This window comes from Rattus norvegicus, chromosome 2 (assembly GCF_021556685.1).
Source record: "Rattus norvegicus strain SHRSP/BbbUtx chromosome 2, alternate assembly SHRSP_T2T, whole genome shotgun sequence".
Taxonomy (NCBI): domain Eukaryota; kingdom Metazoa; phylum Chordata; class Mammalia; order Rodentia; family Muridae; genus Rattus; species Rattus norvegicus.
Window position 1 is genome coordinate 188,039,381 of NC_141535.1, and position 27,878 is coordinate 188,067,258.

At 46.2% G+C, this 27,878-nt stretch overlaps 1 protein-coding gene across 2 annotated transcripts in view; it reads left to right on the forward strand.

Annotated features, from left to right (window-relative positions):
* Positions 1-324: 324 nt before the first annotated feature.
* Positions 325-27,878, forward strand: part of Zfp697 (zinc finger protein 697) — a 33,012-nt gene continuing 5,458 nt past the window's right edge. The window contains 2 exon segments of one of the 2 annotated variants that reach the window (NM_001412549.1): positions 325-458; positions 25,877-26,153. In NM_001412549.1, coding sequence (NP_001399478.1) covers positions 25,913-26,153 — 241 coding nt within the window. In that variant the 5' untranslated portion in view covers positions 325-458; positions 25,877-25,912. 2 annotated transcript variants of the gene reach the window in all.

Genomic DNA, 27,878 nt, shown 5'->3' on the forward strand with positions numbered 1-27,878 from the left:
CCAACTTAAAGAGAGCCTATCACAAACTTCACTAATAAAGAAAAGGCCGCTCGCACTGTGTGCACCGGGCAGTAAGCGTCTGCGGGCAGCACGCGTCTGCAGGACCGCACTCTATCAAGTGGCGGCGGCGGGTGGGCCATTGGCCACGCGCTGCTACAACCGGACAGTGTCCAGGGATACAGCGAGTGCCCCTCCTCCAGTTCTGGGGTCCTAGTAGGTGCCCCCCGTTGTTGCTGCAGTAGCAGGAAGTCCCGGTGAACTACAAATCGAGGCATGCTGGGAACATTCCCTGCTCCTCCCAGGAAATGTCCTTTGTCCAGCCCCACAGGAAGCCCCAGCGAGAAGGCAGTGGGCAGCCAGCCCGAGTGCCAGCCCGCGGCCCCATCGCCGCCGCATCGGGCAGACGCGCGGGCGCCAGGCTTGGGCAGTGCGCTCAAGAGTCGCCCGGCGCATCACAGGTAGGAGCGCCGCGGCGGCTGGGCGCGCCAGCTTCGGGGATGGGGAGCTGGGGACCTGAGCTGATCACCTCGGGGCTGGGATGTGCGCTGTGGCTGAGCTACCGCGCGAAGCTGTCCTTCGCACACCGGACCGTGGTCCGCCACCCTGTGGGCTCAGGAACCAAGGACGCCCGGGGAGCCCTCGTGTCCTATAGCCCGGTTGAGCTCTTTTGGTCTCTGTGGCGAGGGGCGGGGAGGAGGAGGCTGAGACTGCGCTGCCAGAGCGAGTCGGACCGTCCCACAGACCACCGAAAGGGGCATCAGAGACCTTGGGAGACCAAACCCAGGGAGGAGCTTGCAAGACAAGCAGAAGGTGAAGGGCTTTGTGTGCAGCGGTGCACCGGCTTAGATCGTTCTCCCTTTGCCTGCTAAGTCAGTGCCCCCAGACCCACTGTGAGGCAGGCAGTGAAGGTGGGGACTTTGCGAGGGGCAGCAGGTTCGTTTTGGCCCTTGTGAGATGTGTATCTGTTCCCTGCTTCTCCCTTCTGTCTGCCGGACTCCGATTGCCGCTTGAGGGTTGCGATCGGACTGGGCGAAAGGTACAATGAGGACCGGTGTGAGGAAGGCTGTGCTAGCGGCTCGTGGCCCAGGAGGGGTCGTTATCTGGTTTTGCTAGAATTCCTCAGCCACAAATGTCCACATTGGCTGGTCTTGGGCAGGTGGTGGTGGACAGAGCTGGTGCTTGCAGCCGGAGGGCTTATTGAGGCTCAGGTGGCCTGGGGTGAGGCATATGTTAGCATGAGGGATGGTGAAGGGGAACAGTGAGACAGGGGCCCTGGGTGTACCTTACAGCCAGAGCACACAATAGCAGGCCTCAGAATGGGACTTTAAGACTTCCTCTGGGACTTCCCATGATTTAACCTTTTTTTTAACGACGCCCCTCATCCCCCGGCAGTGAATCAGCTACCCTCCACATGCGAATGAGGCATAATTTAATTTAGTGCTGTAATCCTGCCTGTTGAGTCAGGCTCTGTTGGCTGTCAGCATTCCCATACTGTGGGTCTCTTCCCAAGAGACCGTTGTGGTAAATGCGGCAACGGCTGGCGAGTTCATGGTCTTTGTGAGCTGCTGTGGACAAGTGGCAAGTTTGAACGCAGGCGCAGCGGGAGTGTGACTCCTGTAAGGGAATTCACCTGCCTCTGATGCCTTTCTGCTCTTCCATGGGTAAAGTGTGCATCCCTTCTCTTAAGGAAACATAATATACTTTAAAACCAAAGGAATGCCTCTTGACTAGGGAGGGGGATTAAGGCTCATGGGGGAGAGGGATGCTCTGGACTCTGGATAAATGGCTTGTAGGGGGAGGAGGGGTTCTCACTGGCATTGTTAGTTAGAGAAGACATGTGAACTGAGTTGGAATGAACTAACTGCAATTGTCCAGGCAGCCAGTGTTAGGATGAAATGAAGAAAGAGTGTCTGCATTGGAAAAAGTCCCCAGTTGCACACACTGGCCCTGCATGCAGGAGGTTGGATCTTTAGGGGAGAAATTGTCAGCCCAAGAGACAATGACGTGACCTGAGATTGAACCAAGATACGGTGAAAGTCAGGCTGCCTTCCAGGTCACTCGGGAGAAACACATGATGGCATTCAAAACCTAGTGGAACTAAGCAGTGAGTGACACGAAGTCAGCACTCTCAAAGGCACAGCTAAGCTAAGGGACTGGGGTGATCTCACTGGAGGCTGTGTGTCTGAGGCTGATGGATTTGCAGAACATTTCCCTTTCCTCTTGCCAAGAGCTCTTTGGATTTCTCTAGAATCTACTTACGTGTCTGCCTAATTTTGAGTGTCCTCGGAAAGGAAGGAGAAGGAGTAGAAGTTGGTTCTAGTAAGACAAGCAAAGCGCTTGTCTGTTTCCCAAGGGGTAACACAGAAAGCCACAGTGCATGAAGGAGTCCAGGTCGCGCCCCTTGGAGGTGCCTTGCATGCCATTTGAAACAGTCACTCTAGCTCATTGCTTTCCCTTTCTTCTCTTCATCTGGGTGGGTTTCTGGGTGTACAACATGCTATTTACTGTTAATGTAATTGGCAAAGGTTAATAACTTCATCTGGCATTTAGAGTTCTGCACATAGCCAGTGCCTGGCCTTGTCTCCATCATAGCAACATTTTCTACTGGTCCTTGCACCAAACAGCTTTCATCCCAAGATGCAACACACGCTCTTGAGCATTAGTTACTCAGGTCAAGCCACATGCCTGTAGCACATTCCTGTGCTGCCTCTCAGTTTTGTCCCAATCCCTAACTCCCTCATAGGAACCTTTCAAGAACTCCTAGTGGGGTTGGAGAGATGGCTCAGAGGTTAACAGCACTGACTCCTCTTCCATAGGTCCTGAGTTCAATTCCCAGCAATGCATGGTGGCTCACAACCATCTGTAATGGGATTCAATACCCTCTTTTGGTGTGTCTGAAGACAGGGACTGTGTATTCATATTTGTAAAATAAATAATTCTTAAAAAAATAAAAAGAATTCCTAGTTAGTATCAAGCTTTTCCTCGTGGTATTTTGAATTTTGGTGACACCTCTCCCTGTGTCTCCATTATGAGAGTGTGTTCATCTTCTTCTCCTTTGAATTATAAACTCCTTGAAGACCATGACTTTTTCTGCCCGATGCTCTATTACTAGCAGATGCACAAAGGATGTTTAATTTGAAGTTTGTAAATAAATGAAATCAACAAAATCACACACACACACACACACACACACACACACACACACACATCTTTATTTATTTATAGATCAGGTCTCATGTAGCCCAGGCTAGCTTCCAACTCATTGTGTAACCAAGGATGACTGAAAGGCTCTATGGCCCCCATCCTTCTTGTTTCCATCTCATGAATGCTAGGATTAGAGGTGTGTTTCAGGACACCTCACTTTATGCCTGACTGGAGACCCAACCTCGGTGTATACAAGCTTGGTCAGCCCTTCACCAACAGAGCTCTGTGCCCAGCTCACGTCCAGCTCATCCTATCTCTTACTTGGTTTCCACAGTGAAGCTTTGGAGCCCTTTTCATGGACGTGTGAGGACTCACTGAGACCGGGAAAATAAAACCTCTGTTTCATACCAAAACCTTTCCTTTCTCCTGGTTTAAGAGGGTCTAAAAATGTTTGTCATGGTGTCTACTAAAAGATATTCATGAGCATCATGTTTTTGAGCTTCCTTGCTAACCCGAATGTTTTTAAACCCTAGCAACATATGGAATGGATTCGTGCAAGTGCATAGTCAGGCATTTTTATAAGTCCACATGGGAGGAGGTGATTTTTGTTCTCAGTTGTTGAAGTGTTGGAGTCCTGCTCTTTGCAACCGAGTCAGACCCTGAACATGCCTCCTCCTTCTTACAGCCTAAGCTGTCTGCTAGGGTCAAAACATAGCACACAAAAGCACTCAAACTCTATTTCCTTCCAATTTAACATTTTTTTCATTGACAAGCAATTGAGTATTTTCCCTGCTTGCTTGGTTTATAGCTGTCACTGCTTACTGGATACATCATGGGATATATATCAATGATTACACTAAGAGATTCGGGGCTGGGGAAATGCATGCCTTAGTTGGTACAGTGCTTGCTTTGTGGGTACGAGGACATCAATCTGATCCCCAGAATGCATGTAAGAAAAAAAAAAACCAGGCATGGTGACATGCACATGTAATCCCAGCCCCGGGGAGATAGAGACAGGAGAATCCATGAAGCCAGCCAGACTAGTGTACTTGATAAGTCCAGGTTACTGGGAGATCTGGCTGATAAAAAGGTGGACTGCACCTGAGTAATAACAACCAAGACTGTCCTGTGGCCTGCATAGTCACATGTATTCATGTGCACCTGTGTGTGTGCACCTGTGTGTTCACCTGTATGTGTACACCTGTGTGTGCACCTGTGTGTGTGCATCTGTGTGTATGCACCTGTGTGTGCATCTGTGTGTTCACCTGTGTGTACACCTGTGTGTGCACCTGTGTGTGCATCTGTGTGTGGACCTGTGTATGTGCACCTGTGTGTGTACACCTGTGTGTGAACCTGTGTGTGTGTACCTGTATGTGCACTTGTCAGTGTGCATCTGTGTGTGTGTACCTGTATGTGCACCTGTCAGTGTGCATCTGTGTGTGTGTGCACTTGTGTATGTGTACCCATGCACGTACACAGAATAAACTAGATATTGCATTGCCTTACTTCATCTGATAACTGACATTATCTCCATTCTAAAAATGAGGACACCAGAGGCCATAGAAACATCAAGAAACTTGCCTGCAGCCCCAGATTCCGATCTGGAGATGTGTTGGAATGTAGTTCTGTTGACCACAGCTTTCAGAACTGCTTTCCATGGGAGGGAATTGCCAGGCGGCTGCCTTTTCTGCCTCCACAGCCCTCCACATTTTCAGGTTGCCTGCCAGGAATATTGATGGGCTTCTAAAATCATCCTACTGGTTCTCATTCTGAGAAGCACAGTTTTTTATTAAAAACAAAACAATAACAAAACCATTTTTTCATGCTTTTAATTTCCTATGGCTATCAGTTGGAAAGATCAAATTTAGAATCTGTAGAGCCTTTGGGCACAGAAACGTGCCGAGAATTCTTCTTCTTTTTTTTCTTCCAGCCGTCTGAATTTGTTTTCTGTCCTCTACAGGCTAAATCTCTTATCTTCTGTGTTGGTTGGCTTGATCGTGCCATGCCGTCCTCAGGCTGTCTGTCAGCTCTTGCTCTGCCTGAGATGCCTAGGTTCTGTTGCCTCCTTCATGAGAACTTAGCAGAGCACATGATGGGGACTGTGTGTCCAGAACACAGCATGGCATGTGATGGACTTTCAGAACTCTGGTCATGGCAAGTCATGGGTAAAATGGAGGCACAAAACATTTTCGTGTCAACAGTTGGCCTCTGTTGTAGAAGGAGGACCAGAGAGAAGTTGATTTTCTTATTGTTCAGGTTTCTTTCAATGGAACTGACTGGCAGGGTGCTGGGCAGAGCTGTGGCACGCTGTTTTCTGTGCTCGCACTAACAAGAATGATTTGGGAGTTAATGATGTCAGGTGGGGCTCCTGCTTCAGCTGGCCTGCCCACTCTCACTAGATCTAGGAAAGGCCTTTTTACTGTACAGCTAAGAAAACTAGAGGGGTTCCCTGGTGCCAGCAGGGCAGGAAATAGAAAAGAGAAAGGCTGGGGTGAAGCACCTGCCATTGTTAGAAATCTTTATTACTATCTGCCGAGGGATTACCAAAAAGGCTCAGGAAGAAAATGCGATTTATTTATTTATTTATTTATTTATTTATTTATTTATTTATTATCTTACCAACGTTCCCAAGAGTGATAGAAAAACAAAACAATAACTAATGTTCCCTCATCAAGCATCAAGCAACGTGTGCTAGCCACGTGACAGCAAATGGCCTGAATCCAAAGTGGGACATTTATTTCTTAGAAATAACTCCAGAAAGAATGATTGCTGCCTTGTACTTTATGGCAGGGTCCTAACCACGGTATCAGAAGGCCACAAGTACGTAATATGCATTCTTGAAGAAAGGCCACCCCGGCCTGTGAATGCACAGAACCTGACTTGTGTGTCATTAGGCACAGCTACCCCAGAAGCTGCTTGCCAGAGGAAAGGTTCCATCATGGCGGCTGGCAGCCTGGTCCACCTAGGAGGAGAGACTGCTCCACCATACCTACTCTAGCAACCCAGAACCTAAACAATGGTAGTGTATGGTGTGTCTCACATATAGTTATCGATCGAATATTTATTAAACACATATTATGTTTCAAATATTTGAAGTATTTATTATTTTAAAATCTATTAAAAATGTTTAAAAAATATTACTTTTTGAATTCTTTTTTTTTTCTTTTCTTTTTTTTCGGAGCTGGGGACCGAATCCAGGGCCTTGCACTTCCTAGGCAAGCGCTCTACCACTGAGCTAAATCACCAACCACTACTTTTTGATTCTTGCCTAGTATGATGGTATTACCACCAACTTCGTACAAGGAAATGTGGGGAGGAACAAATGCTCATACACTGTCTGAGCTAGGAAATAATCATGTATGCAGCCATACATAATGTTTTAAAAATAGACATTTTTAGAGTTTTTTTTAATAAAAATAAAGGCCCAAAAGGAAAATGTGATTTTTTTTTTAAAATCAAGGTTCCCAAGTATGATGGAAAAACAAAATAGTCAGCAACTAGAAGGGAGAGAATTTCAGGTTTTTAGGTCCACAGGAGAGTTGAACAGACGGTTCAGAGTCTCCATGTGCCTCCTTCCCTCACCCTTTCTCAGCCCCCCCCCCCTCAGCATCCTGTACCAGCTTGATACATTTGTTACACTTGAGAAGCCACAGGGGAAGCTGGGAAGTGTAGTCCTTTGTTGGAGCCTGTAGTTCTGGGTCCACTGAAGAAGGGGTCCTCTGGTCACATAGCAATGGGGGACGGGTGGTCTTAAGTAAATCAGCTGCAATAGATCACACTGTTGCCGACCTGCATTCCTGTAGAGACTTGCAAAATAATCAGAGAGCCATAAGCATTTGATTTGGTTACCAAGTTAAAACTGAGGTATTCTGGGACTGTTGAGTGATACGGAGGACTGGAGGTGGACCATTGAAAGTGGGCATAGGGTTGATTCCAGGTGACTGTGACTGGTCCCATTGCCAGGACTGTTGCACTGAAATGAGGAGCTGAAGTAGCAGGGAGGGACAGAGGAAATAGAAGAGGAATATAAAGAATTGTATCTGATCAGGGGTGAAAGAGATGATAGTTCTTTTTGGCCAGGGTTTCTCCATAATGTCTAAAAGATCTTTTTGCAGATGTATCAGGGGCAAATGGAGCTGTCGTAAGGTGAGGAGAGTTTTGGAAGAGCTCACCTGGGACATTTTGTTTGGATGTAGGTTGAGGTTCCATAAGTAAATCATTTAAAAGGCAGGGTAAAAACCCATCCATGGGTGAGGGTAATAAAAGGGAAAGAAGTGACCCAGGGGAGGAGCTGGGGTAGTAGGGAACCAGAAGCCCAGACATAGGAGGCGGCTTGGGGTTGACCTTTTCATGGTCCCTGTGTCCATCTCAAACAGGATTTGCCGGTGTGGAAGCCACATTGTTAGTGGAGAGGACACAAATCGCATCTCGCAGTCAGGCCAGTTCTTTTTCATCTTGGATCACTGTGGCAGGCAAGCAATCCTTCTGGTCCTGAAGGACATTAAGCCAGTCTGAGCCGGTGAGACTGATAGGTTAATTGATGGAAAGGAGGCTTCAGTCCAGCTGCTTCAGCTGTGAGTCCCCCAAACAATGGGCAGAGCAGCAGGAAGAGGGATAAAGTGCAATGATCCATGGCCCAAGTCACCCCAACTGCTATTTAGGATGTCTGCATCTCGAACTGCTTGGAGGCTGACAGAACAGTGAAGAGGAGCAGCACTTAGAGTATCTCAGAAGAGGGGCCATCCAATGGGCCATGATAAAACTGAACAGTTGGTAAAAATCAGAATGTAAGTCAGAAGTTGTAAGTGTGCAGCTTTGTGGGGGGACATTAAGAAACAAAGGAACCTGAGGAAAGCTTTTACACCAAGACTAACAGGAGTTACATGCACTGGTACAACTGGCTGGACCATGGACCCGAGTTCTGTAGGAGGAAAAGGTCACTGTAATCAGCTGTCGTTACACCAGACTCCTGCATAGAGAACGCACCTGGAAGCCCTGTAAAAGGAGTCAGTTAAAGTCAGCATCCAAGGAGTGGATCTGAACAGAATGTCTTGAGTGGCTCCTGGCTTTCACATATGATGAACTTTGTATGCGTGCTTTACATAGTAACAATACAAACTACTGTTGATTGAACAAAACCAGTGTCTTAAGAAAGAACGAAATGGGCTGGAGAGATGGCTCAGTGGTTAAGAGCACCCGACTGCTCTTCCAGAGGTCATGAGTTCAATTCCCAGCAACCACATGGTGGCTCACAACCATCTGTAAAGAGATCCGATTCCCTCTTCTGGTGTGTCTGAAGACAGCTACAGTGTACTTATATATAATAAATGAATAAATCTTTAAAAAAAACTAAAAAAAAAAAAAGAAAGAACGAAATATTTGGTTAGAAACCATTTGATAAGGTAAACATTTTAAAACCTGGGACTGTTCCCTTAATGACCATCTCTAGTGTTTGAAAACGTGACAATACTTATTTTTCTTAACATCGAATTGCTATATATATATCCCAAGAGACAATTTCCCCCAAAAGAAATGGTTTTTACTTTCCAATCCTCGCAGAGACAGCGACTGCCTTGTTTTCTCTACAGCGGGCAGGCACCTCTTTAGAACACCCCTGAGCATCCTCAGCTACTACCCTAGTCAGCGATGGCCATGTCAGTAACCGAACACGTCACCAAGTTTTTTAAAATTAACCCTGTTACCAGAACCATTAAAAATCTCTACGTTCTCACTCCACACACTCAGCCGACAGATGAAACATGAAAGCAGCCGGTCGTGTCAGATCTGTAATAAATAATTTATACCACAGACTGAATTAACAAAGTCAGTTCTTTACCTCATCCGCAGATGGATGGATCTCTGGGTGACTGCATACTGACAGCATTAAACATATTTCTTAACATGATTCTATTTAAAACAATAGGTTGGTTTGTTGTAAAGCAAGATAACAAAATTAAGTGAGCCTTAACAGATACTGGCTTTTGGAATTTCTTAGAAAACATCCCCAAGTTTCACTGTCAAGGCCTGAATACTCCTTGTAGACTTTAAGTGGTGGGCTCTGGGCTTGGAGCTCTCTCTGGGCACAGACTAGGCTATATTCTCAGCGCGCTACAGGGGAACTCCGGCTGGAGAGAACCTCCTTCATCTAACATCTGTAGTTCTCAACCTGTGGGTCCCAATGCCATACGGATTGCATAGAAGTTATTTACGCTTCAGTTCATAACAGTAACAAAATAACAGTTATGAAGTTGCAATAAGGTAATTTTATGGTTGGGGGATCACTGCCACATGAGGGCCTGTATTAAAGGGTGACAGCATTAGGAAGGCTGAGAACCACTGCTCTAAGTCATCTCCTTCTGAAGGCTCTAAGAGCTCGGACCGTCATTTAGTAGAGTCATTTGTTGACTCTTCTGATAGAAAGACACCTCTAGAATATTCTGTATAACTTTCCCAAGCTGTGAGTTTGCTGACAGAGAGTCTGGCATCTTCCTTTAGTGAGGGGGCATGGATGGTTAGAGTATAGAGTATAGACATCTATACATCTATAGCGTATAGATGTATAGAGTTAGAGTTAGGAATTAGCTTCTGCTAAGAGGAAGAATTGAACGTTAGGGTAAAGGGCCAAGGCAGGTTGAATACCAGTCAGATGGTAGGCTTGGGTAGCAAATTCTTCTGTCCACAGCATCCTTGTAAATCAGTTCAGGAGACATTGAGGGTAGAGTGATTGTTACATGCCTCTCTCTGGTTTGAGACACTTCACTTGTGGTGCAGACTCTGAGACCCTGATCCTTTTACAATGTTACGCCGTTGTATATTGGACATAATAATGTAACCATATGCTGCATTCTTAAAAGGCCGCTATAGAGAGATGGTAAGTATAAAGAAAGGGAGGCTTGGTCTGACCTTAGACTGGACCAAGTTTATTACCTGCCAGGGGCATCACTCGCATGTACCGATGGCCTAAATGCGCACAGAGGAAGATGGGATGGGGCTCCTTATGGGGTAGCTTCTGTAGTTCACACGAGAAGCTGGGAAATGTCATCTTTCAGCAGAAAACTATCCTGGTGTCTGCCTCAGCAATGTTTTAATTATGGGAGCATTCCAGCCCCTGGGCTTTTTATATGGATCTGGGTACTGAACCCAGGTACTTGTGTTTGTGGAGCAAGGATGTTATGGGTGGAGCCATCTCCTCAGACCTATTGTTGAGTAGTAAGATCGATTACTCTGTGTATTTTGGGTGGCAGGCCTTTATCAGATACATTTTTGCAAATATTTTCTCCAAGTCTATGCTTATCTCATTGTTTTGATATATCTGTACCTGTGTCAATATTTATATCTGAACATCCACGATCTGTTTTCTCCTCTGGGGTTGTGCGTGTGCCAGATACAAAACTTGCTTTATCCTAGAAACAGGAGGCAAACCCATGAGCTGATCTTGAAGAAATGTCTGTCTCCTGCTCATTTTTGATTTTGAAAATGAGGGTCTGGAAGGATGACTTAGCAATTAAGAGTATTTAGTGTTCTTACAGAGGACCCAAATTCAGTTCATGTTAGCTCACACTGTGACTCCAGTTCCAGGGTATCAGGTACCCTCTTCTGACCTGAGAGGGCAATGCAGGCAAAATGATCAGAGGAGGAGGAAGATGAGGAGGAGCAGGGGGAGGAGGAGGGGGAAGAAGAAGAAAAGGAAGAAGCAGCAGCAGCCGTGGCAGCAATAACAATGTCAGTGGATTGTAAGCAGCTGGTGCATGACTCTAGGAACCTTGTTTCCATCTTCCTACTTCCCAATAGGCACTTGGGTTTATCGATTGAGTTGGTGGTCTGTTGGTTATTCCTAGTCACTACTTCCTATGCCCTGCAAACTTTTCACACTTCTTTAAGAGTGTGTGGTTGCTGCCCCTTCACCACTAACCTCTATATCACCCCAGGCACCTCTGTCATTAGAACTTAACTGTAGACCCTTAGGAAAGGGATTTTCGTGGTTGATGGGTGGACACAGGACCATGAGAAATTAGGAAATCTATACTTTTCTAATTGTAGTAAGGAAAACAAGACACCTGTCAGAATGACTTCCCTTCACGTAGACACTCTTGGCAGCACATGCAGGTGCCTCTTGGTGTTTGCATGGTGCCCTTCCCTCTTCCTCCTCCAGCATCTTCTTTACTCTCATCATTGCTCTGGGAAGGTTCAGTTTTGGTCTTTTCTCATCCCTTTTCAGATTTCTGCTATTGTTTTTCCTATCTGTCATGGTCATCGGTGAGAGAGAAGCAGCTGGCTTGAGAGGGCTGGGGATTGTTGGGGTGCTTTCCATGAAGAGCACAAACACACTGGACTGCTTTCATTTTCCTTTCTTCTGTTTTTCTATATTTTTCCTTCCTTCCTTCCTTCCTTCCTTCCTTCCTTCCTTCCTTCCTTCCTTCCTTCTCTCTCATTTTTTTTCCTTTTGCACAGCTAGAATAGAAGACAGATCTATGCTGGCCCATCTGATATAAACAAGAGTCAACCAAGTGGCGCGCAGACTTCCTTTCTGGGACAATTCTGTCAGTGTATGAAGTTAACTACTATTCTGCCATGACTACCTCTGTAGTGGGATGGTTGGGCAGCTCCTGGTGCTGATGGGTTATTGGATCTGGTTGAGAGTGGCAAGTTAGCTGGGTATAGTGGCACATGTCTTGATTTTCAGCACTTGGGAGGCAGAGGCAGGTGGATCTCTGTGAGTGTGAGGCCAGCATGGTCTACAGAGTGATTCCAGGGTAGCCAGGACTACATAGTGAGAGTCTGTCTCTGAAAGCAAAAACAAAAACAAAACAAAACAAAACAAAACCCTAAATGTGTTTGTTTTGAAAAAAAAAAAAAAACAAGTCGTTTTCATGCCTCCATTTTACTTGATGTGATCTTGGCCAGGTCTCTGGATTCCCTAGTTTTTTTCTTAGTTCTTCCTTTTGAGGCAGAGGTAGTGAAATGATTACACAGAATTTTATATGTTTCAAGGAACATTTGAGAACTCACATGGGAGAATCATCAAAGTGAATAAAACCCAACTTTTTACCCAAAGAACTTACAGCTACTTGAGAGGCAGCAGGGAAAGGGAGGGCCACCAGGTAGGTATGAATCATTATATATTTATTATGTGTACAATTCACATATTTGTAGTGACCCTGAGGATCAACCCCCACCCCCCAGTGTTCTTTACTTGGTAGGCAACTATTCTACCACGGAACTAGATCCCTAGTCAGTTCCTCATATGCCCATAATTACAAACAAATGTTAGGCAGAATAAGATGAGGGAAGTTACCTCCAAAAGCCGGGTCTACTCTGTGAAGTTTGCATAATATAGAAATTAGCAGCCACGTTGGCCTAGAAACGTATTTTTCCCCATTTGCACACTGGTAACACACTACTAAATATATGAGGTCTTATCTATGTGGCTTTGGTTAGGGAAATAATAAAGCTTTTCCAAAATAAAGCAAGATGCAGTCAGAGTGAAATAAAAATCAATGAGATAATTCTGTGTGAGCCATTAACAATAATTCCATAGATTACGTTAAATTTCGTCCCCCTATTTTATAAATGAAACAAATGGAGGCTCAGAGGGCTCCAGGAGGGCTGCCTGGGGACGTGGCTCGGTGGAGGAGCACTTGCCTACCAACCTGCTCCTGGTTATCGTTAGAGGTTAGGTTTCTGCAGTCAGTCTGCTCAGAGGTCTGAGTTCTGACCACTGCATGTGGGCAGGAAGCGAGAGAGATTCTTGTGCGTTTTGGAAAGGACGGCACGAGCAGGCACAGTATACCTTTCCTGGGATTCTAGGCACGAGGTAGAGTCTTGATCTCTGTCACTGAGCCCTTTGAGTCTGCCTCTCTGCTAGTGTCCGTTAGGGGTTCCTGAACAGAACAGTGGGAAGCATGTTTTAGGGTTGATTCTACTGTGGCTTGTCGGTGTGCGTATCTAGTGTGTGTCTAGTGCAGTGACGGTGGCACCAGAAAAGAGGAGAATTGCTGCTGCCATGTGCCAAGCCAGCTCACACCTGAACACCCAGGCTCCTGAGGAACAAGGGTGTGTGGTGATGGTAACTGTGACCCTGTGCCTCGATTCATTTCCCAGTGAGGCGTCTGCAAGGTTTGTTTTTGGAAAGAAAACAAATGATGCTTTAGGAAGAAGTGCAGTAAAGTTTAACGACTGGCTTTAGGCAAATGACACTGCAGGATTAGGAAGTAGCTAGCTCCTTTCAATGAGAAGCGTTCATAGTTTCAATGGAAATAATGACTTTTTTTTTTTTGATGGGGCTGAGTTTGTAGTTTGAGGCACTTGACTAGCACAGATGGAACCCTAAGTTCAATCACCAGCATGGAGGGGGAAAGATAGCTGAAGATGGTATAGCCAGAACTGTCTACATATCTATGATCTATCTATCATCTGTAGTCATTTCTAACCCCCACTTTTCTTTCACATAGTTACACAAAAGGCTTAGTGCTATTCAGTGTTGACCATAATATTTCTTTAAGTCAATGTTAATTCAAACAACTAAGTCAACAGGATGCTTTGTTTCCTGAGTGAAAACCATAGGCAATCCAAAACCTGGTTTGTTGGAGACCGTCGGATGAAACCTTTAAGGTTATTTTTTAGTTTTGAAGAGGCGAGTTAGTCCTAATTATAATAGGACCATAACAGTAGAAGTCGGCTGAGGTCTGGAAGAGAACATGAAATAGGAAGAAGGAAGGTGCTGCCCCCAAAACGTGGTTCCTGTAGCTACAGCACCAAACCATGAGGGTGACGGGGTCAGGAGAGAATCAGATGCAGAACAGATTGTAAAAGAACCATGTGACTCTGGATGGCTGTCTCCGTGCTCTGTCTACCTTTGTGTGTACAAACAAAGAACTTAAATATTCATTGGGCCTCATTTTCTTCTCTGGGAAATAATGTTTCTCTCTCTGTGCCTGCCTACCTGCCTGCCTGTCTGTCTGTCCGTCTTGCCTCTCTCAAGCATATAAAATGCAGCAGATTTTCTCATTATCAATGAATATAGTCTCTTCAGCAAAATGTTACTCTAGTTACCTGCTTTGCCACTCAGCTTACTTCTCCAGAGCCTCCAGATAGGGAGGGGAATGCTATTAAAACAGAAGCAAAGAGATACCAAGATTCTGAATCCGAGGAATTGTTCATTGAAGATTAGATGGCCTGGATTCTTGGTCTAGACACATCTTCTAGTTTATGGTCTTGTGTCTTGGAGGGTTTTGTGTAGTTCTTATAAGCCCCCTCTAGGGGCTGGAGAGATGGTTCAGTTAAGAGCTCTTAAAGTTCTTGCAGAAGACCTGAATTGGGCTCCCATGCCAGCCTTGGGCGACTTACAGCTGCCTGTAATTTCAGCTGTAGGAAGGCCACCTCGTTTTTTCTGGGTTCTGTGGGCCCCTGTACATGCCTCACACAGACACACATATGTACATAATTAAAGAATAATAAAAATAAATATTAAAACAAGAATCTCCCCCTTGACCAGGTACTCCCCCTTGACCAGGTACTCCCCCTTGACCAGGTACTCCCCCTTGACCAGGTACTCCCCCTTGACCAGGTACTCCCCCTTGACCAGGTACTCCAGGGTCTCATTTGCAGGTAGATGACTTGGCTAACACTTTGAAGATATTTTAGGAATGGGTCGGTGACTTTGGTAAGGCTTTAAATCTTTTCCCTACGCCAGGGATGGAGATTGCCTAAGAAAGGATCCATGTGTTGGGCAGATTACGAGTTGATTAGTGTGAATTGACTCATTGTCCTATCAAGCAGCTAACAAGCTACAAATTCCAGCGCCAAATATGTAAATTAGGTATATCCCAGAGAGGTAGTATGTTATCGAGTCAGGGGTGGCTTTCTTCTCCGAGGGCGCCCATTACACCACACACAGAGTAGGGAGTGAAAAGCAGACACGTTCGTGGTGCTCAGAGACACAGATTGCTAGTGCGATTAGCAAAGTACACTGGTCGCCTTGGGTGTTGGAGCAAGAGAGATTGGAGCAAAAGTTGCTATGGCAGGGATTTAGGCTCCTGTCTGCCACTTGGTTGTGTGTTCGTGGACAATGTTTGCTGTTTACGCATCCTTGATCCTTCCTTCTCTATCCCATTTGAAGCTGCTGGTACCTTTGCCTGGATTTGGATGAGCTACTATTATTTTCAACCAGATATCTTGGCAAACATAATGCTAAAATCGTTCCCCATCTTCTCCAAACCACTGTGGTCCATTTCTGAATTATCTTAATGATAAGATGCTTTATGATGGTTCTTACATCCTCTCCACCCCTCTTCTTCAGTGTTCCCTGAGCTTTGGGGGCTGGGTCTTGAGGCACTCAGCACTATAATCTATTGTGAGTCTGCGTTAACTGCTGCCCACTGCAGAGAGAAGCGTCACTGGCGAAGGTTGACCGCAGCACTGACCTATGGGTAAAAGCAGGTTTTCTGTTTAACAAATGCAAACGCAGGTAGAGTGGAATGTGGTAGATCTACAACATTTTAGCAATGGTTGATATATGACTTTTCCTATGTCATCTGCACCTCTCTAATCCTCTCTTCCTTGGAATTGTGTTGAAGCAAATTCCAGATGCTATCACCTCATCTGTAAATATACTGATAGTGAAGGACTCTGTAAACTGATCCAAATACCAGCATCATGAAGATGAACAGTTCTCGACATCAGACAGCCAATCAGAGTTTCACAATTACCTCATAATTTGCCTCACTGTGTAGCTAAGGCTGGCCTTGGATTTTTAATTCCCCTGTCGCTCTGTGTACCTTGCCCAACAGCTTAGAATTTACTTTTGTAGTGTGCTGTTTTGAGTTGGGGTTCTTTAAGTACGTATGTTGAGGTTGGTTGATTTATTACTTGGGTTTTGACCTTTGGACTTCCCGCCCTCCTTTCTGCTTTTTATATTTTTTTTCCTTGCTGTTTCTGTCACTGTTCTCTTGGTAAAGAAACTGGATCACGTGTCTTAGGCAGTTTCTTATGATCTGGGTTTTATGGATCCTCTTATTTTTAAGGAAATAAGAGTGAGTTACGTTTTTAAAGTGTTTTAAAGTGTATGCAAGGGCTTTGTTTTGTTTTGTTCTCCTTTAAATCAGTCTAGCTCTGGAGTTTTAAGACACGATGAGGCAGGAACATTTAGATCTCCGGTAGCTTTGCATTTCCCCGTTTCCCACTCATTGGATCCTACCCTAGCTGGTTACACACAGAGGTGTCACTTACCCAGCTGAAATGCTCTGAGCGGAACATGCCAGCCACTCCTTGTCAGTAACGCCAGGCAGTTATTTTGGGCAGAGACGGGAATGGCAGTTTTTCCTGTTGAATCTACATGGAAAGCTGGGTGACAGAGTGTCTGCCTCAAAGTCTTTGGCCCGCACCCCCTCTCCTTTCCTATGAAGAGCATTTCTCTAAAGACTACTCATTCCAGGGGAAACAGGGTCACAGAATCATTTAGAGTTGGAAAGACTTGCTGAGATCACTTGACCCCTCCCAGAAACCGTCACACAGAGCCCCCCACCCCCCATCAGTACTTCCAGAACAAGGCTGTTTATGAGCACATCAGACACACACCCTCCCTCCTACATTCCAGGTCTCTTCTTCCTTAAGCAAGATTAGTGATTAACTGTGTCTCTTTCCGCTGTGTATAGCTTACGCGTGTCTAGGAAGCTTTCCCCCACTTGGAGGATTTTTGTTAGTTTCGTAACAGAGTCTTGCTCCGTGGTCTAGCCTGGCACTCACTACGTAGCCTACTCTAGCCATATTTTCTCACTCAGCCTCTGTCATGTTGGGCTTACAGGCCTGTGCTACCAGGCCTGACTGGGGATCTTTAGGAATCTTCCTCCTCGTCCTCTTTATCACACGACACAGAAACTGGATCCAAGTCTATATTGTGGCTTTCATGACAAAACCGATGCTTTTAGGGGTAAATCTGAAGCGTGAAGGGATTATTTGAGATTGCTTTTGAGCCAGCGTGGGTGTGGTGGCTAAACTTATGTGTCAGTTTGTCTGGGCCACGAGGTGCAATGTACATAATCAAACATTTATGGATATTTCTGTGAGATTGCTTTTTTTTAGGGGCTGTTGATATGCCTCAGCAGGTAAAGGTGCTTGCTGCCGAATTTGTGTGTGTGTGTGTAACAAATACATACAATTTATGTTTTATTTCTTTAGGTTTCCTATATTTGCCGTAATACTTTGCAGTCACTCCATGAAGGTGGGTTTAGATGTGGTTGACATCTAAGACAGTGGACTTTGAAGAAAGCAGAGTAGCATTTGCCGTGTGGGTGTGTCTCCTCCTGCCAGTTAAAAGCCTAAGTGGATCAAAAGTCTGATCTTCTGAGCAAGGAGGATATTTCCATCCCATCTCTTTTGGTGTCTGCTCTCCAGGGTAGAGTTTGAAACTGTCAGCCTCCAGAACTGCAGAAGCTAACTCTTTATTATAAATCTCTTTCTAAATATACATACTTCCTACTGGCTCAGTTGTCTTTGGAAAAACCCTGACTAATATAGTGTGGGGCTTAGGAGGGCCAGACTATGTCATAGATTAACCTCAACTCTCCTTTTTAGGGAGATCGGGTGGGAGTGTGTCTTGCTATGTCGGCTGGCCTTAAAAATCTCAATCCCCGGGGCTGGGGATTTAGCTCAGCGGTAGAGTGCTTGCCTAGGAAGCGCAAGGCCCTGGGTTCGGTCCCCAGCTCCGAAAAAAAGAACAAAAAAAAAAAAAATCTCAATCCCCCTGACTCAGCCTACCCATGGCAAGGTCATAGGAGTGTGCTGCCACGCCTGGCCCTGGCTGTCTGTTTTTAAGTGGTATTTTGTATTAAAGGGATGTAAAGGTTGTTGGCGGGATCAGTCAGGAGACAGAGATTTGGGACCTACCTCTTCTAACTTTCTGCCTGTTTGTCTCTAGCCACCGCCATTGCTCTTTCACAGCCTCTATTTGTTCTCATAAAAGTTGAAGAGATTTTCAAGGTCCTCGAGTCCGTGAAACACATTGCACAGAGAAGCCAGTTGCTAAGCAGGTGTGGGCAGAGCCTCCTGAGGACAGAGTAGAGTTTCTGTACATCAGGTAGACGGTTCTACTCAGTAAAACAGAGCCTATGGATGGACAGATGTCTGCATGAGCATGGTGAACGGTTTCATCTTGAGTCAGGGTCTCACTGGGTAGTCCAGGCTGGCCTCCTGCCTCAGCCCTCCAAATGCTGGAATTAAGGTGTGCTTGTCCAGCTTCTCATCTGAACTTTCATTCCATCTGTCTCTGCATCCCACTAATTCTTACTTTGTCTACAGGGGTTTGTGCAGTGGTCACATGGTGGAGGCTTGGCAGGTGTGACAGGCTGCGCTCGCTAAGGGGTCCTGTCTGAGGTAACGGCCAGGAATGCTCCTAAGGACGTTGTGCGGTTTTCTGTGTTTGTCTGGGGTGCACGCGCTCTCGCACACATGCACATGTGTGAGCACATGGGTGAAAGGGCAGTAACTACAGATCAGAAACCAGATTACTCTGGCTTCTGTCTGGAGAGTGGTCAGTACTTAGTGGCAGGCATGTTTTGCTGTTCTCTGTCTGGAACTAAGGTCCACTTCGCTCAGCAGCCTGCCACTCGGGACTCTGGCACTGAGGGCTGGGTGGTCTGTGAAAGCCAGCCAAGGTCTGGGTCCATTGCCCTCTTTGAATGTGACACATGGGAAGAGGGTGACGAAGCTGCTTCTTGTTCACCACAGACATTGCCTGTCCAGTAAGGTGTCTGACTTATTGCCCTGTGAGCTGGTCAGTAAAGATGCAGGCCTCTGAGAACATCCTCCTCCAAGAAGCCATTGGACTGTTAACTCTTTGATTTGATTGCTGATGAAGATGGGCAAATGATTAACCCTTGCAGTCCCCAGTTGGATTTCACTGCCTCACTGCCTGTCCTGAACCCTGCCTGGAGGTTTTTTTTTTTTTTTTTTTTTTCCCCAAATCGGGTGTCTTTGCTTGGACCCTTGTACTATCCCTGGGGAGAGAGTGGTGGGTCAGGGCCGTGGGAAGCAGCAGGAAGAAGCTTCTAGATGCTACCGCTGGATTTCTGGCTTACTCTTGAGGAGGTAAGGAAGGGGCCCTGAGATGAGTAGGAGACAGGAAGGGCGCTTCAGTCTGGAGGCTGCTGAATGGAGCCACTCCTGGCCTCCTGCCCAGAGAGCACTTCCTTTCCCTGACAAGACAGCTCTGCTGGCCTGGCCACTTGCCACCTGGCAGTGTCCTTAGCACATGACTCCTGTCCACCCAGAGTCTGAGGGAGTAGGCAGAAGGCTCCAGGATTAGCCTGCCTCTTCTGAGTCACAGGCTTTCTTGCCAGCCGTCCCCATTTGCTGTGATACAGGTGAGTCTTAACTCTATCTAGGGGATGGTCCACATAATCAGTGTTTGTTTTCTGTTTTGTTTTGTTTTGTTCTGTTTTGTGTTTCTAGTAGAGGTTTCTCTGTGTAGCCCTGGCTGTCCTGGGACTCACTCTGTAGAACAGGCTGGTCTCAAATTTACAGAGATCCCCCTGCCTCTGCTTCCCGAGTGCTGGAACTAAAGGGATGCACCACCACTGCCCTGTGGTATTCTTAACACATGTAATGAGTAACGCATTTTCCTGATGGTTGTAGGGTCAATGGAGAGGGACTGGACCAACAGTATGGTAAGTTGTATAAGTCTAATCAAATGAGACGCTGCCTCCCAGCCTGGGACTATCATAGCTGGTCTCTGATCGCTATGGGGCAGGCAGGAGCTGTCCCCGAGCAGCAGAGGGGCAAGCGAGCGGGAGGGTTCTGGATGCCACTGTGGGGTGCTTTGTTTCTTTGTTGCTAGTGCTTTGTCAGTTGGTGCTGTTTCTGGCCTTCCTTTCTCTCTCTAAAGTCTGCGAAGGGGGGGAGGGTGGTATGGGCTTCACTGCCCATCTGTAGGAAGTTATATCTGGTCTATAAAGGGGCAGAACCCTGGTAGCTCTAGAGGGGGCTAAATATGTCGGTAAACTCAGGTCAAAGTCTGATTTCCAGCTCTCCTGGCTTCCTCTCCTCTCTGCTCCAGTCTTCTCCTCCTGTTCCTTTTTATAGAGATACGTGGTGGGCAGGAATGCACCCCCGTTGACTGAGTGCTTGTGAAGCATGCCTGACCGCCTGGGTTTGGGTCTCAGGGCTGCATAAGTCTGGCAGATAGTACTTGTAATCTCAGGACCAGAAACTCAGGATTAGTTTTGACTATGTAGGGAGCTCAAGGCCAGCCTTAGACACAGATCACGTTGTTAACATATAACACAACAATAAAATCCCCAAAGCTACCTGATCATGTTTCCCCCACTCTAGAAGTATCTTCCAGGTGCACTGATGGGCGTTTCAGACATCTTTTAGATGAGTTAAGCTCTTGAGCATATTGCTGGTTAATTTAAGGATATTAACATTTTTAAAAGCTGGGGCCATAGAGGAGGAGCAAGGGACATGGAAATATATAAATTTTAGAAACTTGGGTTTAAACAGTGTTGGGGAGGTGCCTGGCTCAGTCTTTAAGAGAAAGGCTGTATGAAGGTGGTGGTGGATTGACAAAGTAGAATTTAATTAGTGCTTCTATTAATCAACTAACCTGGTTGTCAAGGACTTGGACACATCCAAACTCTTTTTTTTTAATTATTTACTTTTATTGCATGTATGTTTGTAGCAGATTCCCTAGAAATGGAGTTACAGACATCTGTGAGTTGCTGAGAATTGAACTTGGGTCCTCTCAAAGAGTGGCCAGTGCTCTGAACTGTTGAGCCATCTCTCCACCTGCCCCCCACCTGCCTTCCATCTGCCCTCCACCTCCCACATTCAAACTCTTAGAAGCAGGGGTGGGACACACAGCACAGTGGTGGTGCTGGCTGCACCTGGGACTCGGTCCCATCAGCACTTGCTGCTCCTTTGCCTCTGAGCCCTGAGAACTAGATGTGGGGTTGAGTTTTCCTGCTGGACGACTCCCTTTTCCCTTATTATCTTCCTCTCTGTTCTTATGGGGGAGCGGGCTCCTTTAGCGATAGTGCGAATGGGGCGTGCTAAGCCATACACCCACTCCTCCGTTTAGCTTTAGACCCAAGTTCTGTGCTCAAGATGGATATTTTAGCAACTACCAACTGTTCACCCTATATCCAGCTCCCTTCAGCAACACCTACAGCTTCGTTCTTGTCATCACATGCTGAGTTGTTTATTAACAGCAGTAAGGCTGAGGGAAGTTCTGCCTGAATAATGCATTCCCAGGGAGCATAGCCATGGACAGTGACTTTAGTTTACTGAGCAAATGTTTAAGTCAAGTACCTGGAACTTTGTAATAAAGTAATACATTATAAATTCTAAGGTGGCATCAGCTTTAACAAATGGTAATTTGTCAGGCTCTTAGAATGACCCTGTGAATAGGTGGGAACATTCTTGTTTTTTATGGACACAGAAGTAGACCACGTCCAAGTCATGTGACTCACAGGAAGTCAGGTAGCTGGCTGGGAGCAGACAGTTGAAGCATGGGTCAGTCTGACTACAAAGTGATCACTCTGCCCTGCTGCCTACTCATTATCCAGTAATGAGCGCCGAGCACTCCCCTCCCCCCCAGAAAAATGTTGCTAGTTTTTTGAGAATGAGTAGGAAAGGAGTTGGAACAATGTGGCTGAGTGTCTGCTGGCGCCCAGCTGACACTCCAGTTACCCCGCAGTGAGTGAATGGACAGCACTTCTGAAAGCTAAGTCCTCAGGAGTGACAGAACCCCAGGTGTTCCGCTTGTGGTTTTGTTGCTTCTAGAATAATCACAGTTTTTTCATTAACATATTTGATTATACTGAAAATAAAGACAACTGTTTTTCTGTTTTTTTTTTTTAAAAAAAAAATACGTGTTTACTGTAGGAAAAGCAGATGCATACAAAAATGGCGAGATCTCCCAAAGTACCAGCAGCTGTCTGAGAAGGTGGCCTGGATCTCAATCCGCCTTACAAGGTGGACTAGGTGAACTACAGATCACCACTGTGGGCCCTTGCTTTAATCTCTTCTGTTCTTGTTTCTTGTCTGGGAAGTCGGACATAGCCTGTATCCTTGGGTTTTGGTAAGATAAGCATTAACAGCCAGAAGCCTCCAAGAGGTGACCCAGTGGTGGTTGATATTTTAATGATGAGCTCCTGACCTTTCTTTCTGAGCCTGTGTATACATGTGTTAACCTACACACTCCTCTCTCTATATTAACAAAAATGAGATATTTTAAAAACCAGCTGTAGCTTTTTATTAAGTGACGTATCGTGAACACCTATCGTTACTTCTAAATGGCTTCGACCATTGCCTGATAGCTTCTTACAATCCAGGATGGGATGGTGTGAGTGGAATTGAGTCTTGACATTGCAGGTCTGTGTGTGTGTTGGGAGGGTAAGGGGATGAGTGAGGGGGGTGGTGGTGAGGGCAGCAGGCATAGACTTCAAGACTCCTGCTAACATAAGGCGTTTTAAAACAAATCTGCTAACATTGGCGATTTGGGTGAAAGGGGGCTCTTCTCTTTTCCAGAGCCTTCTTAACCCTCCCTCCCCTTGTGGTGAGGATGAGGAAGGATTTCTTTTAGAACTCAGAGCCTGCCTTGATTGAGTGTGGCAGTCCAGTGAATTCAGAGTGGCTCTCTTTGAAGTTAGAGTATTTGATCTGATCTCTGGGGGCACAGGAAGTCACCAACCAGGGCATCCTCTGCTTCCTGTTGTCCAAGAAGCTGTCCTCCTTTCTTGCCAGGTTGGAGCACCAAGCTCCACACTTCAGGGAGATGGGCTGCAGTTGCCACTTTAGTTTTGGGATAAACCCCTTTTCTCTTGCTGCAGTCAGAAACCTCTCTTAACCCCTCCCACTAGCAAACCAATAAGCCACATTGGCAAAACTTGCCTTGCATGAGCCCCATCCCCCACCACCACCCTCAGGTGCACTATATGTGCAGATTCAAGGGATGTACCTGACTGTTGAGTCTAACCTCCAGAAGGCGAAAAAATGATGTTCAGTGTGACTGGGGACAGAAGTCTCATGTGGAATTCACCTCCGAGAAGGTTCACGACTATAATAATATCCCTTTCTTCCTTTGAAACTTGGCAGTGTAGTGGGTCTCCCCTTCAAAGGACTCCACCCGCCCTGCATGCTGCTGTTGACTAAGTTTGGACACAGCAGCTTCTCCAGGGCATTTGAGGGAGGGGCTCAATCTTTACATGCTAAGGAGTGAGTATATCAGCACCACGAAGAAAGGTGTGTAGTGTGTCTGCCCAAATCGTAGTGAGCTGCTGTTTCTCCGAGAGGCGTGCCAAGGGAAACAATGCACACACTTCACAGCAGCGAAGCTCAGGGGCTGAGAGCACTAACGACTCTCTCTGATGTTTTCCAAAGTGCTTTTTAGTTTCCTTCTGATGCCCTCCCTGTGAGAAAGGTTAAGTAGCACTACCCTCTTTCCACTGATGAGACTGAACCTATGAGAGGCTAGTTGACTTCCCTTGGGCCCCCCTGACCCCGGGGAGGGATCTCTTCTATGCACAACCCCTGCTTTTCACACCAGGGAAGGCCTGGGTAGAGGAGGGAACCTCCTTGCCAAGGATGGGACACTCTTGCTCACTGTACCTTCCTTTGCTCTTTACGTTTTAGCATTTTCTGTTTTTGAGACATGGTCTCCCCTGTAGCCCAGCTGCCCTCTGACTCACTGTTTGACATTCTGATCCTCCTGCCTCCACCTCCTGAGTGCTGGGCTCACATTTACACATGGACACATCGGTTCTGGGCGGTGCCAGGGATTCAACTCAGGGTTTGTGTTGTGCTTAATAGGCAAGTACCCTATGAAGATGTACCTGTGATTGGTCTCCAGCCACTCCTCCCTAAGCAAGGGATCAAGTCTGCAGCCTTATTCTTGCAGTCCTCTCTGGGGATTGCTTAGACAGTGGTGTCCTTCGAACCACAGATCAAGATCCTTGACTTTGATGTGCCTTTCCTTCCTTGAGCTAAGCTGCAAACATGATCGATGGCAGAAACTAATGATTTTGGGTTCAATTTCCCAGTGTTGACATGGCAGACTTTGCATTGAAATGCAAACGGGACATCCACAGGGGGCTTCAGAGTCAGATGCTGCTGGGCCTCCTCCTCCTCCTCCTCCTCCTCCTCCTCCTCCTCCTCCTCCTCCTCCTCCTCCTCCTCTTCCTCCTCCTCCTCTTCCTCTTCCTCCTCCTCCTCTTCCTCTTCCTCCTCCTCCTCTTCCTCTTCTTCCTCCTCCTCCTTTGTAGGAGGATTACCTGTAGTCCCGGATACATGTTTCAAGTTTGTCTAAACCGACATACCACACTGAATGCAGTTCAGACTGTGACTGTGGCTTGTAACACAGCAGGCTTTTGCTTCCAACAAGTCCGCCACAGTTCCCATTATCTTGGCTTTCTTCTTCTAAAGATACAGCTGAGCCTTGTCACAAAGCAGCTTGAGCGGGCCTTGGAAAACAGTGTAGTCTTAGATAAGGAGTTGCCATATTGATGTTTGTCCTTCTTGTGTACTGAGTGTTCTTTCCCTCTGGCTCCCTAAAGGGCCTCCCCTAACGAGCTAAATACTTGTAAGAATGTTTCAGGCTTATGGAGGGCAGGCTTCCCAAAATGGAGGAAGAATGGGATAGATAGCAAAACTAGCTTCCTGTCTACACTCGAAGTTTCATGGACTAGGGAGAATTGTTATTAGGGCTTTTCTTCTTTCTTTCTTTCTTTCTTTCTTTCTTTCTTTCTTTCTTTCTTTCTTTCTTCCTTCCTTCCTTCCTTCCTTCCTCTCTTTCTTTCTTTCTTTCTTTCTTTCTTTCTTTCTTTCTTCCTTCCTTCCTTCCTTCCTTCCTCCCTCCTCTCTCTCCCTCCCTCCCTCTCTCTCTCTCTCTCTTTCTTTTCTTTTCTTTTCTTTTCTTTTCTTTTCTTTTCTTTTCTTCAGCCATAGAAATGGTTTTTCCTCTTCTAGGGACAGTGTTTGGAGGTATCCAGAGTGGTCTAGGGTTTATTATGCCATGATAGCCTTTCTACCCCCAAGCCACTAGCAGGAGAAGCGCTGACGTTTTATACCAAGGAGGCTGTAAACATCAAACCCCACATTCAGTGTGTGACCAGGTAGGCATGGTCTGCGGTGGTTCCATGTGTCAGTGGCAAGCACAGAGTCAGGAAGCTCAATAAACACAAAAGGTTCAGGAAAAATGTCATAGATCTAGAATCCCAGCCACTCAGGAGACTGAGGCAGAAGGCACAAAGTTCAAGACCTATCTGGGCTACAGAGTGAGTTCAAGGTAACTTAGGAAGCCCTTGCTTCCACATAATAACTGAATAGCTGGAGATATAACTCAGTAGTCCTTTCGGTCATAGGTTCAATCCCTCTGCACCATGGACTAAAGTAAAAATGAAACAGACAAACAAAAAGAGCAATGTTTACGTCAATGTTAAGTCATAAATGTATATTCAGACATTTTCTTCATAGACTGAACTGATCTAGTTTTGGTCCCATGGGTGGTGGCATGTGGTCACAGGATGTGGCCATTGTTCCTCACCTACCCAAATGCCCTACGTTAGTTACGTTGTTGTTTATTTTACCCTCAGTGTGCCTGTGACAGGGAGTGAGTTGACTTGTTGCTGGAACTTGCAACTCTACATGTTTTATTGGATGGAGAAATCAACACCACATGTAGTAAAAGCTTGAGTCCAGGTTGATAGAACCTTTCCTTCTCTGTGTTTTGTCTGAGCAGGGACCTTGCTTCCCTCCTTGCTCCCTCTCTTGCTGGATGGAACAGGAAGATAATCTGGGGGTGTGTGCAGACCAGTCTTCTGAAGACAGAGGCATGGGTTCAGACTTTGAGAACTCCGAGGACCAAGAAGGAGACCCAGAAGAAAGAGGAGTGGGCTCTAATCCACAGGACACAGAAGAGAGAGGCCACCTGGAGCAGGAGTTGGATTCCAACCCACAGGATGATGACCTAAGAGGGGACCCACCAGAGAGGGACATAGTGTCCACTGTCTGTTCAGGTGAGAAGACTTGAGTATCCTCTGAGGTTGTGAATTCACATTTACATTGGATTCCACTGGCATATAACCAGGGCCAGTATCCTGGGGACCTAGGGGCGGGCTCTCTGGAGGCCATTGAGAAGGATTCCCAACTGACTTGGCTTTCCTAATGTTGGTGCCATGAGTATCCGTTCCTTTAATACCACCGCTGAGGCCATGCTGGTAAGTACAAGTAAAGGGACACTCATGTGTGCTGCTCCTTGCTACAGATCACTTGTAACAACATTACAGTGGGATGGCAGGCAATACTGGGCCCCATCTCACAGATGTTGGGGGAGTAACATGATGCCTTGGATTTAAGCAGTGACTTAGGAGCCTGGAGAGATGGCTCAGTGGTTAAGGGTGCATATTGCTCTTGCAGAAGACCTGGGTTCAGTTCTAAGCACCCATATCATTCCACTCATAACTACCTGGAATGAGTTCCAGGGGACCCAATGTCTTCATTGCTGCAGGTACCTGTACTTGAAACACAAATTCACATTCTTACATATACATACATACATACATACATACATACACACACACATATACATACGTGTGTGTGTGTGTGTGTGTGTGTGTGTGTGTGTGATTTCAAGAGTGACTTAGCACAGTGCTGGGTGAAGTACATTGATACTTCTAGTTAAATCATCATTTTCGTCTTCAGATACTCAAATTTGGTGGTTAAGTGACCTACCTGTGTTCATGAGGCTAATTACCCAAGTGCCCTAGTTCCTGGTTACCACCCTTGCTATTTCTGACCTGAAAGCAAATTCTGGGTCTCTGGTCACTTCCTTGTTTCTGTCCTTGGGTATTGGTTGCTTTGTCCTGTTCAGGACTCACAGCATGGACAGAAAAAGAGCTGAAATCCTGTCCAGCCAGGAGTGTGTGCTTACACTCCTTTCCCTATGACAGTCCCAGACTTCCTGCTCCTCTCCTCCTCCACAGTAAACAAAAGCCCTCTGCTTGAGGAGGAAGCAACCACAGCCTAACAGGTATATGTCTTCTGTCAGCTTCTAACTTGGTCTTACCTGTTCTGGCTGCTTGTCATCCCTTACCTATCATCCCTCCGTCACTAATGCTGGGTTCAGTTTGCTCACAGGTGTGTGCAACCTGCTACTGAGAACAGCAGTGAATGCTCCAACACACAATTATAAATGTAATTAAAACCTGGGATTGTGTGTGCATGTGTGCATGTGTGGATTGTTGTGTGTGTCAGAGATCATCCTTGGCCATTATTCCTTAGGAGTCATCTAACTTGAATTTTGAGATGGGGTCTCGTTGTCCTAGAGCTCACCAAAGTCGGCTAGGTTGGCAGACCAGCAAGCCCCAGGGAGAGCTGCCTCTCTGCCTCCCTAAGAATTACAAACATGAGCCACCCCACTTGGCTGTTTTCCCTCACATAATATTTTTATTGACTGTTTTGGAATGTCACATCATGTACCCATCACAGTCACTTCCTAGTTCTCCCATGTTTGTTCCCCTACCCTTGTGACCTCTCCTCCTCAGCGAACAAAAGATGGAGAAAAGAAGAGGTGCCCCCGTTTTGTAAGTTCTGGGCATCAAAATTTGGTTCTCATGCATGTACATTAGTGTAGCTCAGTGGTTCTCAATCTGTGGGTCTCGACCCCCGGGGCTTGTCTAATGACCAGTTCACTGGGGTTGCCTGAAACCATCAGAAAACCATCGGATATATACATGATACTT